The sequence below is a fragment of the Chiloscyllium plagiosum genome, chromosome 43 (assembly GCF_004010195.1).
Source record: "Chiloscyllium plagiosum isolate BGI_BamShark_2017 chromosome 43, ASM401019v2, whole genome shotgun sequence".
NCBI classification, from domain to species: domain Eukaryota; kingdom Metazoa; phylum Chordata; class Chondrichthyes; order Orectolobiformes; family Hemiscylliidae; genus Chiloscyllium; species Chiloscyllium plagiosum.
The window spans coordinates 7,033,971-7,052,510 of NC_057752.1; the positions used below are offsets into that span (position 1 = coordinate 7,033,971).

Sequence of the window (18,540 nt, forward strand, 5' to 3'; positions counted from 1 at the left end):
ATTAAACTCCATCTGCCACTTCTCAGCCCATTGGCCCATCTGGTCAAGATCTGTTGTAATCTGAAGTAACCCTCTTCGCTGTCCACTACACCTCCAATTTTGGTGTCATCTGCAAACTTACTAACTGTACCTCTTATGCGCGCATCCAAATCATTTACGTAAATGACAAAACGTAGAGGACCCAGCATCGATCCTTGTGGCACTCCACTGGTCACAAGCCTCCAGTCTGAAAAACAACCCTGCACCACCACCCTCTGTCTTCTACCTTTGAGCCAGTTCTGTATCCAAATGGCTAGCTCTCCCTGTATTCCGTGAGATCTAACCTTGCTAATCAGTCTCCCATGGGAACCTTGTCGAACTTCTTACTGAAGTCCATAGAGATCACATCTACCAGTCTGCCCTCATCAGTCCTCTTTGTTACTTCCTCAAAAAACTCAATCAAGTTTGTGAGACATGATTTCCCATGCACAAAGCGATGTTGACTATCCCTAATCAGTTCTTGCCTTTCCAAATACATGTACACCCTGTCCCTCAGGATTCCCTCCAACAAATTGCCCACCACCGATGTCAGGCTCACTGGTATAGTTCCCTGGCTTGTCCTTACCACCCTTCTTAAACAGTGGCACCACACCACCTCACCTGTGACTATCGATGATAAATATCTCAGCAAGAGGCCCAGCAATCACTTCTCTAGCTTCCCACAGAGTTCTAGGGTACACCTGATCAGGTCCTGGGGATTTATCCACCTTTACCCATTTCAAGACATCCAGCACTTCCTCCTCTGTAATCTGGACATTTTTCAAGATGTAACCATCTATTTCCCTACAGTCTATATTTTCCAGAAGTAATTGTCAAAATCCACTGTTAGCATCCAGTTTGATGAATAGGGTGATCTTGGCTAATTTTTCTAGACTGAAGCCATGAGATGAATTCATGCTCCACTGCTTTGTTGAATAGAGTTAAATCCACACAGAACCTTATTGAAACATTTTTTGGAAACCTAACCATACAGTACTGGAATACCATCTTGTTGGCATGGTAACTGATGAAATCATTCCTTGATGTAGTACATTTTATTTGTTATCTTAAACTTTGCCCAGGACTGTCCTCAGCATTTATAAGCAAATTGGTTAGCATCATGTTTTAGGTGATGGGATATTCAGTCTTTAATTTTCTCTGCTCTGAAAACAATTTTGGAAACTCACTGAAATATAGTTGTTTGCTCAGCATCAGCAATTTCATTAAATTCACAGATTAATCTGAGCTTAAGGCAGGTCTTTCTGATGTGTGGAGAACCTTCTCCATTCTGAATGACACTTTCTAGGAATATTCTTCCCTTATATCTGAGATTTGCCATGAGTTGGGCTTTTACCTTCAATGATCTTCTTCCAGGATCTTGCAATCTCATGCATGGTATTTGCAATTCAATTTGTTTGAACTACTTAAGTTGATCTGATCCAAATGGAGTGATTCATGATTGCACATAATGCAGTAATGCCACTGTATATGCTGTGAAGCAGGAGTATTGGGTAGAGGGGTTGGATGGGTGGAAGGCTGGGAGCAGGAACGTCTGCCCCCTCCAGCTTGAGAGCGCGCAGGGGCCTACTCAAGAGTACTCAAACTCAAGAGTAACAAATGCTTCTGCACCCACTTCCTCCATCTCGTCTGTCATTTATCCTCAATGCCATTATTCATATTACACACTTCTAAAAGCACCTTTTTCTTCCATGACATCCAGGTTGTGACAGAGCACAAGCATGTTCACATTAAATGCATTCAATAGCAAAACACCATTTTCTGTATGTTGTTTAAACATATAGGGGAGGGGAATCCATTTACTTTTAGCTTGGCACTCGAGCCAGTATCATTAACTGTTCCAAAAGAGGTGTTTTTAAAAAAGAATTTCTTCCTTTGTTTGCCAATTGTGTACATTTTCAAACAATACTCTTTTAAAATTAGCTGCTCTTCCACAGTAATGGTACCATGCTCCCCCTGCTGGACAGTCTTCACATTTTTGTGACTCATTCCCATCACACCAGACTTTGGAATTGCACTTGGTATGATTTTTTTTCCCCATTATGGTGGGCCAAGATTTTCACATGCTTTCTCCTTTGCTGCCCACAATCTGAATCGACTTGCTCAATTATTTTCCCCATAGTGTATCGGTTTTCCTTCAGATGAATACCCGGGTTCTGTCGCCTTACAATTTGCTTTGCTTTCGCTCAGACTAAATCTTCCCTATCTTATGAAAGGTCTCATCTGCCACCTTACCGACGAGCTAGTTGCAAATCAACTCTGCCTTAAAACTTTCATAAGTGCAATTCTCCGACAGCTTGTGAATGTCCTTAATGAATTTTGCCCATTCAATAATTAGTTTGCCAAACACTAAAACACGCATCGAATGCCCACGATACAATACTGCATTCTCAAATACACCATTAGCATTCATTCCTCCAGCATAGCGTAATGTGCTGACCTGCTCTTTCTTACCTCACCCTGAAGAAGTTCTGTACCTGCCAAACGTTTTCTTTCTGGGCCTGGTACTGCCTCTCGATTGCTTGGCATGTTTCCAGGAGTGGTAGCTTAGTTTCCACGCTTCTCCTGGGCCTTGGAGCTGTTTCTGCATCTTTTAGTTTGTCTTGCTGCTCACGGTTTCAGGCTATTGCTCGCTGCTATCCAGTCTCTGGATCTGTTTTCCAACCCTCTGGTGAGTCTTACAAAAATTGTTATCTTGACCAGGAGGTTCACTTCAACTGTTGATTTTGTTGCTGTTTGCCTTTCCCACTGCCACTTCATTTTGTTTTGTGTTTTGAGAGTTTGGGACTGTTTAGACACTTAAAGGAATGCTGTTTGAGTCTATGGAACTTTCTGTAAGAACTCTTTATTTATAGATTGATCTGTGTGCACGTCATCTTCACACAAGGTTAGCACATCAGCTTTCTTCTATCTCTGTGTATTGCCCCAATGCTCTCGTGTTGTGTAAAACCTAAAACTTATTTTTATTTTGCTTAATATCATACTTCGTGCTTTAGTATAACTTTTTGTCTAACTGTATCCTGTATCTCTACAAATGATCTCAAGATGCTTTTCAATGTTCATGTGCCAGCTGTACATTGAGTGCCATACTGTTAGTGATGCCATCTTTCAGATGGGATATTAAACCACATTCTGTCTTCTCTCTCAAATGGCTTTAAAGAAATGGGGAGATTTTTTTCAAAAAATAATCAGAATATATGAATCACTAACAAGGCCAACATTTACTGCCCAATCATAATTGCTTTGGTGAAGATAACGATACTAGATGCCTTCTTGAATGCAATGGAGTAACTTGCTTGACCATATCCGAGGCCAGTTAGGAGTCAAACTACAGTAATGTGTCTGGAGTCACATGTAGGCCAGATTAGGGAAGGAGCTAACTTTCCTTCTGTAGAGTAACTAGATAGATATCTATCATAATCCAGGAGCTGCACAGTCATCTTTATTCATATTAGTATTTTGTTTCAAATTTGATCATTAGATTAGATTAGCGATAGTGTGGAAACAGGCCCTTCGGCCCAACCAGTCCACACCGCCCCTCCGAAGAGAAACCCACCCAAACCCCTGACTAACACACCCAACACTGTGGGCAATTTTAGCATGACCAATTCACCTGACCTGCACATCTTTGGATTGTGGGAGGAAATCAGAGCACCCAGAGGAAACCCAGACAGACACGGGGAGAAAGTGCAAACTCCACACAGACAGGCGGGAATCGAACCCAGGACCCTGGTGCTGTGAGGCAGCAGTGCTAACCACTGAGCCACCGTGCCACCTTATTCATTAAAAAAATCAAACATGTCCCCAGACAATTCATTTACCTAGAAACAAAACCAGCACGCTGCATACGGAGTGCTCTACTGCACCCTGGACAATATTTAAACCCAGAAATGATGCTGATCATTTATTTCATTGCTGTTTGTGGACACTTGCTTTGCTCATGTGGTGTGTATGTAGCATTGGCAGTTCAGAAGAACTTCAGTGGCTATAAGGTCCTTTAGGATGTCCTGAGGTTGTGGAAAAAACACTCAAATACAAGAATTTCTCTTCAAAATTAAGTTATAAATGTGAGTTATTTGAACACAGATGAGACTATATAAAACTATGGAAACTACAAAACAATCCTCTGTACAGCCTATATTATTTAACAAAAAGAGAAGGGTACCTGGTTCAGCTTGTCCAGCTCAGCCTCCCAAAACAAAAAAAAAATCCCAATAATTGGCTAATTTTCATTTACATGGTTGGATAAATCTCAGAAACACTTCCATTGTTGTGCTGTTCTAAAATACAAAATTATCTTGGAGATGACCATAAGCACTGAACCAGTGCCATCAGGTGGCCAGAAATGACAGTGCAAGAAATTAAAAACAAAAAAAAGCTCAAATAGTCTACAGATCAGGTGGCACTTGAGGAGAGAAAAACCAAGTTAACTATCTGATGGATAACATCGACATGAGGCTCCATAATGTTGGAGATCCTTCTTTCAGTGCCCACCTTCTTATCATTAGTGTTGTGCACAAGTTTCTCCTGCAGGAAGATTGAATTAATGAGATGAAGACTGGCACAGGTCAACTGTCTCCTAGGTAGCATTGAGATCTGGCAGCTTCTGACTAGAGGCTGAGCCATCTGGCGCAGATGTGATGAGCTGAATGACCTCCTGCTATGATGTATTATTTTATAATTTGAGGTTTTCAATAAATAAGCAATCAGGAGCACCTGTAAACAGGGCTTCCCAAAGTGGGGATCAAGATGTCAAATGGGGTCACATTAGAATTTTGGAGTTGCAAGATCCATAAGCAGTAATATCTGCTGTGGAGATCCAGAAAAAGTTAGTAACGGGTTCTGTCTCTCTCTCTCATTCACTGAAGAGTTGTAATAACATTTAAACCTCAAAATGGGGTTACAACAGGAAAACATTTGTGAAACACTGGTCCAAGGACAGTGTTTGCTTTTCTGAAGTAGTAATGTTTAACCAGAACTGTTGATGTCATTTTTCTTTTCACAGATGTTGCCAAAACGGAGTGTTTCCAGTCCAGCATGTTGTTTTCATTCCATAAAGGATTACACTGGAGTGTCCCCATGTTGTCAACAGAACCAATTTTACACTTTTATTTTAAATATAAAAAACAACAAATAAAGTAACTATAAGATAAGCTTTCAACAAAACAAAATGAAACTAAATTATCTTACTTCTGGAGTCTCTAAAACATTTCTGAGACTGGCAGGCACCACAAGAATGGACTCATTAAATCATTCAAACATTTTCAGCTTTAACTACCAAGAGGTTAAAAATTAAGAAGTCACAAGGTCTTTATTCTGGTAATTGTGAATTACAAAGTATTAAAATGATATTGATTGGCAAGGCCCTACAGTGCTCAAGACATGTCGCCTAGTAGTTTAGCTGAAGGAAGTGACATGCTTGAAGACATTTCCAGATAGGAGTATCCAGTTTACAATGGTCACTGAAGCCCAAATTACAAACATGGCAAGAAACATGTAGCTTTAAGTACAAGAAAAGGTGACTCAAACCCCCTCCTCTCTTGTTGGCTCTCAGGAAAAAAATGCTCATCCACTGTCTTGGATCCAATTTTCAATCTTTCAACACAGACAATTCAGTCAACAAAATATTTTTAATTTTCTATACAAGAGTTAAAACAGGGCAAATGCAAATCCCATGAATAGTTAAAAAAAGACTAAACAGCACTCATCTTCACACCCAAAATTTTATGACAGTATCAAAGCAGTAACCAAGCCTGTTATTTTGGCAAAGTTGGTCAGATAAAGCCACCAGTGCAACCATAGTTGATCTCCCAAAAGGCAAAAATCACAGAAACACGCAGCAATGAATGCAATATTTGAAATATCTCTACATTAAAAGCAAACAGTTCATAGGCTCAATTTTAATGTGCATGGAATTTTTAAGTTTGCAAATATGAATGTAATTTCAATTATTCATCACTTTTCTGCTTTTTGTAATATCAATCTATAGTCTGAAATTAATTTAGTTACTACAGTGTGAGGTAGGGGAGTGCCTAGAGCAAATGAATAGCTTGGGAAGATTTTATCAATGGAAGAGACGACAGTTTACTGAAGTAATCTCTTTTCTAGCCAAGGGATATCTTGGTTCATTGTTGCACCTCCATGTAACTCAGTGCAGGCTAGGGATTGAATCAGGGATTTTTCTCCTCTGTGTTGCAGTTTTCACATGCACACCATTACTTAGTCACTGAAAGGGCCATAAAGATTTAACCATTTTGCATATTTGGTTCAATTTTCTCATTCTATTTTTGTTCAGGGGTGCACAAGTGGGAAGGATGAAAGTCTGTGATGAACAGTAGTTAAGTTAGTATTGCTACATCCCAGACTTGCCCAAATGATAGACATTGTAAGACTACATGAACAATCATGTTACTACAATTCCTGCTCATTGGAAGCATTTAGTGCATTCTTAAGATATCACAAAAAAAAGGTGCCTGGTGATTTAGACCAAGTGGCAGCACAGTTTCTTCACTGGATTACTCAATTACCTGCTGGATTTGACTTGCTTAGGGAGAACCCGATTCAGTTTTGTTGACCATCAGGCGCAAAGTATGCAGTCCATGAGATAATTTGAAACACCAAAACAAAGCAAAAGCCAGACTTATAATTGCTTGACATGTTTATGTTGCAAGAAATGCTGATCCCGCTGGCCAGGTAATCTCACAGTACTTAACCTTCTACTAATGCAGAGTAAGTTGGCCACAATACAAGCCCAGAGTATCAGGATGGTTGTATTGCATTCAGATAGGACAAGCATTGGTTAAACTCCAATAAGAGTTCAGATGAGCTTATGTAGGTAACAATACTTATATCCACTCTCAAAACATCGTAAAAATAATCCCTTCGCAGATTCAAATTTAGAATTATGCATAACAGATTAAAACAAAGGAATTGTTCAAAAATGCACATTGCTATATTGTCTTAAAGTGACAGTATCCACTAATCCAAACCTGCGCAGTTCCAACTCAAATTTTGGGGAATTGTGGACTCAACTGAGATGGAGGCAACCTCAATTTAAAAATTACTTGCTCCAAAGATTTCATACAATTTCAGTTTCTAAGCATTAGCTTGTGCATTTTCTTTTGTGCAGCTCAATCTCCTCCTTGTTTTTTGGTGCTTTCCTTCCAGTATTGTTCAATACTAGTAGATCCATATTTATGTCAACTGCAGTTGTGACCAAGGATAACAGGATCAGATGGGTTGGATTGATGTCAAGATCTATAGTACAGCACAGGCTATCTCGTAACCATCAGCATCCAAGTGCATGGCTGCTTCTTATGAGAAGAGACAAAAAAATCTCAACATTGAGTTTTTCGGCTGACTTCATTATCATGCATTCACCTGAAGTGACTTTCCGAAAAGCTACAAGAATCTATCTACTGCAACTAGAAAATAAACCTACTCAGCAAAATGCTCAATTAATCTAATTATACTGTTACAACAAAGTATAATTGACTCTTTCTCTAATAATCTTTATTTCCCTTTTGACCAGTTTCTCCCCAATTCTCTTCCAATCCATGTTCACCCTGTGTTCACCAGAAATCTGCAAAAACACATTTTCTGGAACAGACTGCTGGATACCAACTAAGAATAAAGACTCAATTTGTCTTTCTCCCTTCCTAACAGAGTGTCACTGGCGAGTGGACAGTCCTCACTGGCTGAGATTCACTAATCCAGCACCAGAGTCCTTCATAACTCAACATTAGAATGGATGCAGAGCAATTTATCCCATACTTTTAAAATTTTCTCTTCTGCTCTCCAAAATCAACTCTCACTTTGAACTCAATCAGGGCATTTCTGCTACCTTGTCTAAAAGGCCATTTTTCACATGCCAGACTGGACAATAAGTGCTACCTGACCATCCAACTGCAGGTAGTGTCACATCTACGTCATCACCTATCCATACTGCCAACAAGGTTCACTATACAGGAATTTGGGCAGGGAGGGGGGAGAGGGGGGCCTAACTCAGTCACCTCTATCTTAACTTTAGATGAAATCAGTCGGTACTGTGAATCAAAACTAGGACCTCCTGGTTTGTATGGCTCAGAGTTGGAGATTTGCATCTGAGTCACTGGGACCTTTTAATGCAAATGTAATTTTCATTCAGATGAAAGAATCTCACCAGGGCTTCGTTAATGCTGTTCTGGATGAGTGATGACAATCAGAGCTTACTGTAGGAATTAAAAATAAAGCACAAATGTAGTTATTGTGACTCTTTGTGTAGCCAATTATGTTGACATGATAAATTGGAAGGATGGTCTCACGAGAAAAGCCAACTGGAGACCACCCATTTTTCCAAGGATTATGAAAAATACTTTGATAAAAAAGTTAAATTTTAAATGTTTGCAAAAATCATATGGAACTTGTTAAATAAAAAGCTCTGCTGGAGATGTGAATTACCAATACATGGATCTTTGGTACTTCTGGGAATAAAGACTGGATGACAATATGAACAGACGCTGCCTCATCAGTTCCTTCCAAATGACATTTCAGGATTTCCAGATCAGCTGGATTTTAAGCTCGAAGTTGAGGGATGGGTGTGGTCACATCTTGGAAGAAAGGGTGAGACAGGGCACTCTTTGCTGAGATCCGCTTGCTTGGATCATACTGAAGCATTTGCTGCAAGAAAGAGGGATCAAATTGGTCAGTTAAAATTCAGCAACAACTTTTAAAAAGCAAGGGAAAGATCAGAGAGATTTAAAGAATAGTGAAGCACTGATTTGTAGTAGAATGAACAACCACAACTTTTTATTTACATAGTGGGTTTAAAGTAATAAAAAGCTCCACAATGCTTCATAAAACCATTAGAAAACAAAATTTGCCATCGAGTCACATAAGAAAAAACAAGATCAAATGGTGAAAAACTCGGTCCAAGAGGTAGATTTTCAAGAGCATCTAAGTGTAAGGCAGCGAGATTTAGACAGAAAATTCCAGAGTTTTGGGCTGTAGCAGCTGAAGGCATGGCTAACCATGGTGGAGAGGTTAAAATCAGAGATACTCAAGAGGGCACAAGTAGAGTCTATGTCAGGTTTTTAAAGAAGCTACCAGCTTATATCAATGATAAACTGTTTTTCTTTCCCTCTCTGCCTGTTATCAAGTCCAGATTTTCACAACTTGTGGACACTGTTATTTAAGCAGGACAAAAAATATCCATTGGTTCTGAGGTTGCTCTGGTTTCAAAGCCAAAGTGTAAACACAGCGAACCTAGGACTCTGACCTCTTCATTTCAAATTAATCCACAGGTATAGATGATTGAAATTCCCCTCTCAAATTTTCTCACTTTCCCAGGATCCTGGATGGAATTCCACAGACTGATCATCAGATCAATGCGGGTAAGTGACTACTTGAAGTCTTTACATGACATGCCGCTTGTACTCGTATCTCATGACTCACCGCTAACAGGTCTCTGCCAACCTCATCGAGAGGGGGCACCACTTTACCAAGATCCTGCTGAATCCACCTTGGGAATGTAGGCTTGTAATCAGGCATGGAGGTTACTCCTGGCCAGACCGATTCATCTGGTGTTCCAAGTGTTCGGAAAATGCGAAACAGCTGATCAATCTCAGAGTCTCCAGGAAATAGGGCTCTCCTCGTGACCTAAGACAAACAAAACCAAAACCAGAATTGGCAATATTGCTTCAGTAAAACACCCTATGCACTCTCAACTAAGAGTACCTGTGCTCTTTTGAGTTTTCACATGCAAGTATCCAGTCCATATCTGAAGCATCAAATAGTTTGGAACCCAAGATTCCACTGCTGTTCCTCTAGTTCTGAAGTTCCAAGACCAGCTACTCCCTGGTTTGTCACCAGTGACCATATGCACATGCTGAGACAGCAGTGTTGGCAGAGCATTAAAAACACAGCTTGCCCCTGCCCACACTGCATATGTCCCAGCAGAAGACAGGAGCAGGGAGACAAAGGTTAATCACATTGTCATGTTCCTCCCGCTACCCTGATGTCTAGCAAATATCAATACAATCAAGATAGATTGGAAAATTGTAGGTACAGCCTCAGTGGTTTGTACACCAACAATTTTACCTAATGAATCAACAGAAGCAAACTAACAAAAAGCAGAAAATTAACTTATACAGACTGAAGGTACTATATTTGCTTTGGTAGCATCAGTGGAGACAAAGCAGCATTAATGTTTTGAGTCCAGTGAACAGTTGGGAACAGTTCTGAAGAAATGCCACTGGACCTGAAAAGTTAACTCTGTTTTCTCTCCATAGATGCTGCCCGGTCTGCTGAGTTTTTCCTGAAATTTCGGTTTTTGTTTCTGATTTCCAACACTGCAGTTCTTTTTTTAAAAAACTGTACTTGCTTTCTTGGCTGCGGAACCTGCCATCTACAAACACAGGAATCAATGTCCACTTTCAAAATGAAAGTTTCATTATTCGGGCTTTTGTTTTAAAAAAATGAGTAAAAGCAACGAATAAATATACTTTTACACTTGTTTTGGTTTTATCAATGGGTGATAAAATCCAGATACTGATGTGGAAAGGTTAGCAAGTCTGACATAGCCATGGTCCCAGCAATGTACTTTTGTTCTCCTGGCAAATTAAGGTTTGATTACATGATCTACATAATACATACAGCTTGCAGATAAAAGAAATATAGATTCACTGCAAATATGCACAGTAATCTGGTTATGCAATGGTTACAGCTTGAGCTCAACTGCTTTGAATATTTAATTAACAATGTACCCTTTCTTCCCCAGTCCGACCCTTCAAGAACCTCAGTGTGAAACATACAACTACTGCTTCACCAGACTGCTTGTGATTCCACAAAACACAGTGGGCATATTATCCAACAAAAAGGCAAAAGTATGTGTAGAATGGAGGGCAAAAATTTCTATCCTAAGGGGAGTGGGTCAGCAAGTTTCATTACATCATTAGCCCAGCACACTGGAATCATACACCACATTTAAACAATGCAGCTATTTGAAAGCAGAATTCAGAGGAGCTCTGTTTAATCTATTCCTTGCACAATGAACACTGTCACAAAGAACAGTCCTCAACCTAAATTTCCCCTTGCTCCCTGAGGGTGCAGAAGTGTCCTCTGTGGTAGTACAGGGTTAGGCATAATTCTTGAGCAGGCATGTGTTTTCTTACTGGGCACACGCTCTACAAACACGAGGCATTCTTCACTGCCTCGCTCAAGTGACCATTTTTCATGTGTGAGCCAAGACAGCAAGTTTTGGAAGGCAAAGGCAAAGTGATCACTTCAATTGCATGAAGCAAGGATTTTTATAGCAAGACTTGAGTCACTGGGTGGGGTCATACTAGTGTGCTCTAGAGTGAACTGTGTGCAGATCTTTCTTTGCCCATGAATAGGGCAAAGGAAAAATCTATCCCAATTATTACCTGTCTTCTCAGGTGTGTAATATATTGTCTGATTTTTGAATAGATTGGTTCTTTCAGTCGTGCTGTTCCTTTCAGGTAGTTTTATTCATGCATAATTTAAGGTGGAGATGGTGATCTATAAACATAAACATGAAGGATTTTTGAAGCCATCATTGGCCTGTGTCCCTTGGTTCAGAAAAGTAGAATCAGATTGAAACTTGCTCCTCGTGATTGTCTAGTGACTGGAAGGAGAAAAATGTGAGTGTCAAGGAGGACAAAGTTGCATATGTGCCCTGCAACTAAACAGCCTTCCAATGCTTGCTGTCTTGGTTCACACATGCAGTGTGTCTCCTGAAATGCATCTTTGCCTCCACTACTCCATAAGACATAAGAGCAGAATTAGGCCATTTAGCCCGAATGCTCCACCATTTGATCATGGCTGATTGGGAGCGAGAAACATTTCTCCTGCCTTCTCCTCATAAACCAGAAGACTCCATGTGGTAGTCGTGTTCAGCCTAAAACGGAGAGTCATAAATAGATTAGATTAGGTTCCCTACAGTGTGGAAACAAGCCCTTCGGCCCAACAAGTCCACACCGACCCTCTGAAGTCACCCACCCAGACCCATTTCCCTCTGACTAATGCACCTAACACAATGGGCAATTTAGCATGGCCAATTCACCTGACCGGCACATCTTTGGATTATGGGAGGAAACTGGAGCACTCGGAGGAAACCCACGCAGACACGGGGAGAATGTGCAAACTCCACACAGACAATCACCCGAGGCTGGAATCAAACCCGGGTCCCTGGCGCTGTGAGGTAGCAGTGCTAACCACTGAGCCACAGTGCCGCCCCTAAGAGTCACAAAAGAAATCCAAGGAGAAACTTCTTTACTCAGAGCAGAACTTGCTACCACATGGAGTGGTGGAGACAAACACTATAGATGTATTTAAGGAGAAACTACATGATACAGAAAGGAATAGGAACTCATGTTGGTCAGGTTAAAATAAACAAGGTGGGAGGCAGCTCATATAGTATGCAAGTACCAGCACAGACATACTGGGCGAAATGATCCATTTCTGTGCTGTAGATGCAATGTAATTTTCTTTAAAGAGAGCTGAAGGGCTTTGAAAAAAATGCATCAATACAGATGGCATCAGTTTCTCCTCATCCACTCTATCCAGTCCACTTGTGATTTTGAAAACCTCTTTAAACCTCCTGTCCAGCCTTCTTCTCTCAAAGGAGAACAGTTCCAACTTCTTCAATAGAAGTTGCTGGAAAAGCTCAGCAGGTCTGGCAGCATCTGTGAAGAGAAATCAGAGTTAACGTTTCGGGTCTGGTAACCCTTCCTCAGAGTTGTTGACAGCTAGGAAAATTTAAATTAAATTCCCCACAGTCCAGAAACAGGCCCTTCAGCCCAACAAGTCCATACTGACCCTCCAAAGAGTAACCCACCCAGATCCATTCCCCCAATCCCTACTAATGCATCTATCACTATGGGACAATTTCCCATGGCCAACTCACCTAACCTGCACATCTTTGGACTGTGGGAGGAAACCGGAATACCTGGAGGAAAACGACACAGACATGGGAAGAATGTGCAAACTCCACGCAGACAGTAACCAGAGACTGGAATTGAACCCAGGTCCCTGGCACTGCGAGGCAACAATGCTAACCACTGAGCCGCCATGCTGCCCCAAAAAATAATGACCCACCCAAACACTGCAAGCATCACTCATTGGCAAACCTCAACACTATGCTTGGACAGTGTGGGGATTGAACCCATGACCTTGGCGTTATTAGCACCACGCTCTAATCATCTGAGCTAACCGACCTACAGTCAGTTTACATGCAAAAGATAGGGTGGGGGAGGGGATAAGGAGTAAACAGAAGTTGGGGACAGAGCCCAAAGGGAGAGAGAAGAACAATTGGACAGACAAAAGAGTAGGGAACAATCTGGCTAGGAGAGTGATTAGCTGTTAATGGAGGCTGTAAGTGGCTAACAATAGGTAGTGTGTAATGGCAGTCTATGTGAAAACAAGGCCAAGTGTGTGGGGTAGGGGGCTAGGACACAGGGGAGTTCAGCCCTAAAAGTATTGAACTCAATATTGAGTCTAGAGGGCTGCAGAGTCCTCAAGCAGAAAATTGAAGTGTTGTTCTTCCATCTTGTGCTGAGCTTCACCAGAACACTGGAGCAAGCCTGAGACAGAGATAGTGGCCAAAGAACAGGGTGGTGTGTTAAAGTGGCAGGCAACTGGAAGCTCAGGGTTTTTTTTGCAGGACAGAACGTAGATGTTCTGTGAAGCGGTCATCCAGTCTATGCTTCGTTTCCCCAATGTAGAGGAGACCACATTGTATGCAGCGAATGCAGTAGACTAGATTGTGTGAACTACAGGTAAAGTGCTGCTTCACCTGGAAGGTATCTTTGGGTCCTTGGATACTGAGGAGGGAGGAGGTAAATGGGCAGGTTTACACTTTCGACAGTTGCAGAGGAGGTGTCGTAGGGCTGTGGGGTGGGGATGCTGAGAGTGAAGGAAGAGTGGACCAGGGTGTCCCAGAGGGAACTGTCCCCACGGGAGGTGGACAAGGGATGGGAGGTAAATGTGCGTGTCTGGTGGTGGCTGATGATCCTCTGGATGCGGATGTGGTGGAATGGGAGGTAAGGACATGGGAACCCTATCGCTATTGCGGGAAGGAAGAGAGGGGGTGAGAGCGGAGGCTCCTTCTGAAACGTCCATGTTCTTCCTCAACAGAGGATTCCCCAGCACCTTTGTCAACAGGGCCCTCAACCGGGTCCAACCCATTTCCTGCACTTCCGCCCACCAGCTTCTACGTTCTGCTCCTCAAAAAATGGCCCTGAGCTTCCAGTTGCCTGCCACTTTAACACACCCTTCCCTGCCCAACATCTCTGTCTCAGGCTTGCTGCAGTGCAACCTGGAAGAAAAACACCTTATTTTCTACTTGGGGACCCTGCAGCCCTCGGGACTCTGTAGAGTTCAATAATTTTAGGGCCTGAACTCTCCCATTTCCCAGCCCCCTACCACACACACACCACACCTTATCACGCAGTCTGCCGTTACACACTACCTATTGTTAACCACTAACAGTCTTCATTAACACCAATCACCCTCCCAGCCAGATTGTTATCCACTCCTTTGTCTGTCCAACTGTCTTCTCTCTCTCTTTGGGCTCTATCCCTACCTATCGTTTATTCCTTATCCCCTTCCCTCCCATCTTCTGCATGTAAACCAACATTTTCCTAGCTACCATCAGTTCTGAGGAAGGGTCAACAGAGCCAAAACGTTAACTTTAATTTCTCTTCACAGATGCTGCCAGACCTGTTGAGCTTTTCCAGCAATTCTGTCTTTGTTTCTGATTTACAGCATCTGCAGGTCTTTAGGGTTTTATTCCAACTTCTTCAACGTACCCTCATAACCAAGTTTCTCATTCCCAGAGCCATCCTTGTAAGTCACTTCTGCACCTTCTTCAATGCAGTCACATCTTTCCTATAATGTGGTGTTCTTAATTGTACACAATACTCCAGCTGAGGTCGAACAAATGTCTTTAAGTTCAACATCACCTCCTTGCCTTCATACTCTTTGCCCTATTCACAAAAGCTAAGGATACTAAGCTTTATTAATTGCTCTCTCCATCTATCCGGCTACCTTTAATGATCTGTGGACATATGCATCCAGGTCCCTCTGTTCCTTCAGAATTGTATGCTTATTTTATATTGTCTTTCCATACTCCTCCTACCAAAGTGTATTACCTCATATTTCTCTGTATTGAACCTCATCTGCCTCCTATCCATCCACTCCACCAACTTGTCAATGTCCTTTTGGAATTCCACAGTGTTCCCCTCACAGTTTACAATTCTCCCAAGATTAGTGTCATCTGCAAACTTTAAAATTGTTCCCTGCCCACCAAGTTCCAGATCATTTGTACAGATCAGGAAAAGGAAGGATGCCAATACCAACCCTTGGGGAACTGCACTACAAACCTTCCTCCAGCCCTAACAAGTATCCATTAACCCTTACTCTCCGTTTCCTATCACTCAGCCAATTTTGTATCCAAATTGCTACTGCCCCTTCTATACCATGATGCATAACTTTCCTTCCAAGTCTGTTGTGCAGCACTGTATCAAATACCTTCTGGAAATTCATGTAAACCACATCAACAGCATTGCTCAGCAAGTCGTTGTTGCTTCTTCAAAAAAAAACATCAGCAAGATTTCCCTCTCAGAAATCCATGTGGACTCTTTCTAATCAAACTACCCTTTTTCCAAAGTAACTACTTTGCCGATTAATTATTTCCAGAAGTTCTTCCCCAAAGTTAAACCGAATGGTCTGTCATTGCTGGGATTAGCCTTACAAGTTTCCTTACACAAAGGTGAAATGTTGCAATTTCCCAGTCTTCTGGCACCTCCTCAGAGGAAGACTGAAACATTATGGTCAGCGTTCCCCAATTTCTACCCTCATTTCATCCAATTAGGGATAAGGCTATTTTGGATCTGATGTGTAATAATGTCAGAGTAAAAGATCAAAGAAACAGTGACCATTACATGGTACAATTTAGCATTCACTTTGAGAGAGAGGAACTTGGGTCGGAAATAACTTTTTGTCATTTACATAAATTATTTGGATGCGAGTATAAGAGGCACAGTTAGTAAGTTTGCAGATGACACCAAAATTGGAGTGGACAGTGAAGAGGGTTACCTCAGATTACAACAGGATCTTGACCAGATGGGCCAATGGGCTGAGAAGTGGCAGATTTAGTTTAATTCAGAGGTGCTGCATTTTGGGAAAGCAAATCTTGGCAGGACTTATACACTTAATGGTAAGGTCCTGGGGAGTGTTGCTGAACAAAGAGACCTTGGAATGCAGGTTCATAGCTCCTTGAAAGTGTAGTCACAGGTAGATAGGATAGTGAAGGCGGCGTTTGGTATGCTTTCCTTTATTGGTCAGAGTATTGAGTACAGGAGTTGGGAAGTCACGTTGCGGCTGTACATGACATTGTTTAGGCCACTGTTGGAATATTGCATGCAATTCTGGTCTCCTTCCTATCGGAAAGATGTTGTGAAACTTGAAAGGGTTCAGAAAAGATTTACAAGGATGTTGCCAGGGTTGGAGGATCTGAGCTATAGGGAGAGGCTGAACAGGCTGGGGCTGTTTTCCCTGGAGCATCGGAGGTTCAGGGGTGACCTTATAGAGGTTTACAAAATTATGAGGGGCATGGATAGGGTAAATAGACAAAGTCTTTTCCCCAGGGTCAGGAGTCCAGAACTAGAGGGCATGTGTTTAGGGTGAGAGGGGAAAGATATAAAAGAGACCTACAGGGCAACCTTTTCACACAGAGGGTGGTGCGCATGTGGAATGAGCTGCCAGAGGAAGTGGTGGAGGCTGGTACAATTGCAACATTTAAGAGGCATTTGGATGGGTATATGAATAGAAAGGGTTTGGAGGGATATGGGCTGGGTGCTGGCTGGTGGGACTAGATTGGGTTGGGATATCTGGTCAGCATGGACGGGTTGGACCGAAAGGTCTGTTTCCATGCTGTACATCTCTATGATTCTATAACTGTACTCAGTTTAAACAAAGGCAATTACAAAGTAATGAAGGCAGAGCTGGCTGGAGTGGACTGGAAAAGGAGTTTTAGCAGCAAAGACAGTTGGGGAACAATGACGGATATATAAGAAAATAGTTCATGCTTCACAGTGAAGATACACCCCAGTGAGTGAGAAGGAGTCTCAGAAGAGATAAGCCAATCTTGGTTAACCAAGGAAGTGAAAGGATCGCATCAAATTGAAAGGAAAAAAAAACGTACAATTTGGTGAAAATTAGTGGTAAGCCAGAGCACTGTGAGTTTTAAAAACTGACATGACAAAAAAAAAATGGAGAAGATAAACTTTTACGGTAAACTTGCTATAACATCAAGAGCTCCTTTAAAGAAGTAAAAGGGAAGAGAGAAGCCAAAGTGAACATAGGCTTCTGAGGAATGAGACTGGGGAAATAATAATGGGGAATGAGGAAATGGCAGAGGACATGAATAAATCAGTTTTCACAGTAGAGGACAGTAATAGCATTTCCAAAACACTAAAATAATCAAGGAGCAAAAGGAGGAGAGAAAATAAATACAATGACTATCACTGGAGAAAATGTGCTCGGGAAACTAATGGGGCTTAAGACCAAGGCCTGAGCATTCACCAGTCTGTCCTGTCCACTGAAGATGGGGGTGGAAGAGAATTGCGGCAGGGGAAAAATATCCAATGGCCTTTCAGTTAAATAATTTAAAAAATCAAATGGATAATTGAAGTGACTCATCAGATTAAAAAAAAGATAAAACTAATATTTATGAGAAATGGTTCTGTAGATTCGCAGCAATGGTTCAAACATGTCTTCTCAATTCTCGCCTTCCCTATCACCCATCCTCCCCAAGTCTATTGCAGCAAAGTCATGAACTATGTCATATCCCACTCTCATGGCCTCATGGTGAAACCTGATGAGATTGATCACACAGACGTTAGGGTAGGGAGAGAGGGTGGAGATCATCCGAGTGCAAATGATAGCAATCAAATACTCCTTTGGGAACATGATTCTGAATAGACATGATTGTATCCCATCACACTCCAGGCAATCTTGCATAAATTCATCAGATGAAAAGATGTTTTTCCTCCTCCCATCACCACATAGTTATCTCACTTTCTATATTAAAGTCACACAGTCAGTGTGTGCTTTATTGCTATCCAGTATGATTCTCAATAAGTCCAAGTAAGAATAGTGTTTTATTGGGTTACTCACGAATGAGTCAAAAGGAGACACTACCTAGCAATCAGCCAAAACTAAGGTGTTTTCAGGAGTTATTTACAACTCTCAAACATCTTTCCGCTCCTTCCGTTCTCAGGTATTTATCTAGCTTCCTCTTAAATTCATCTATACGATTCACCTCAACCAATTCCTATACACGGATTCCTGAAAACAGCTTCCATATCCTGCATACCTTTGCAGCTTTCTGAGACTGTTGAGATCAGAGAGTTGGACTATTTCACAATATGGGGTACACTGGTAGAGATTCACGTGCCTGAAGTTGTTTCTCAAACCTCTACAAAGACCCCTGGTTCAGAAGAT

At 41.6% G+C, this 18,540-nt stretch overlaps 1 protein-coding gene and 1 non-coding gene across 3 annotated transcripts in view; both read right to left on the reverse strand.

Annotated features, from left to right (window-relative positions):
- Positions 1 to 6,808: 6,808 nt before the first annotated feature.
- Positions 6,809 to 18,540, reverse strand: part of cdk2 (cyclin-dependent kinase 2) — a 28,729-nt gene continuing 16,997 nt past the window's right edge. For both annotated transcript variants that reach the window (XM_043681876.1, XM_043681875.1), the window contains exons 6-7: positions 9,469 to 9,672; positions 6,809 to 8,694 (exon numbers count right to left, since the gene is read on the reverse strand). In XM_043681876.1, the coding sequence (XP_043537811.1) occupies positions 8,590 to 8,694; positions 9,469 to 9,672 (309 nt within the window). In that variant the 3' untranslated portion in view covers positions 6,809 to 8,589. The remainder of the gene's footprint in view (positions 8,695 to 9,468; positions 9,673 to 18,540) is intronic.
- trnai-aau lies at positions 13,178 to 13,251 on the reverse strand. Its single transcript has one exon. It is a non-coding gene; the product is annotated as a tRNA-Ile (tRNA).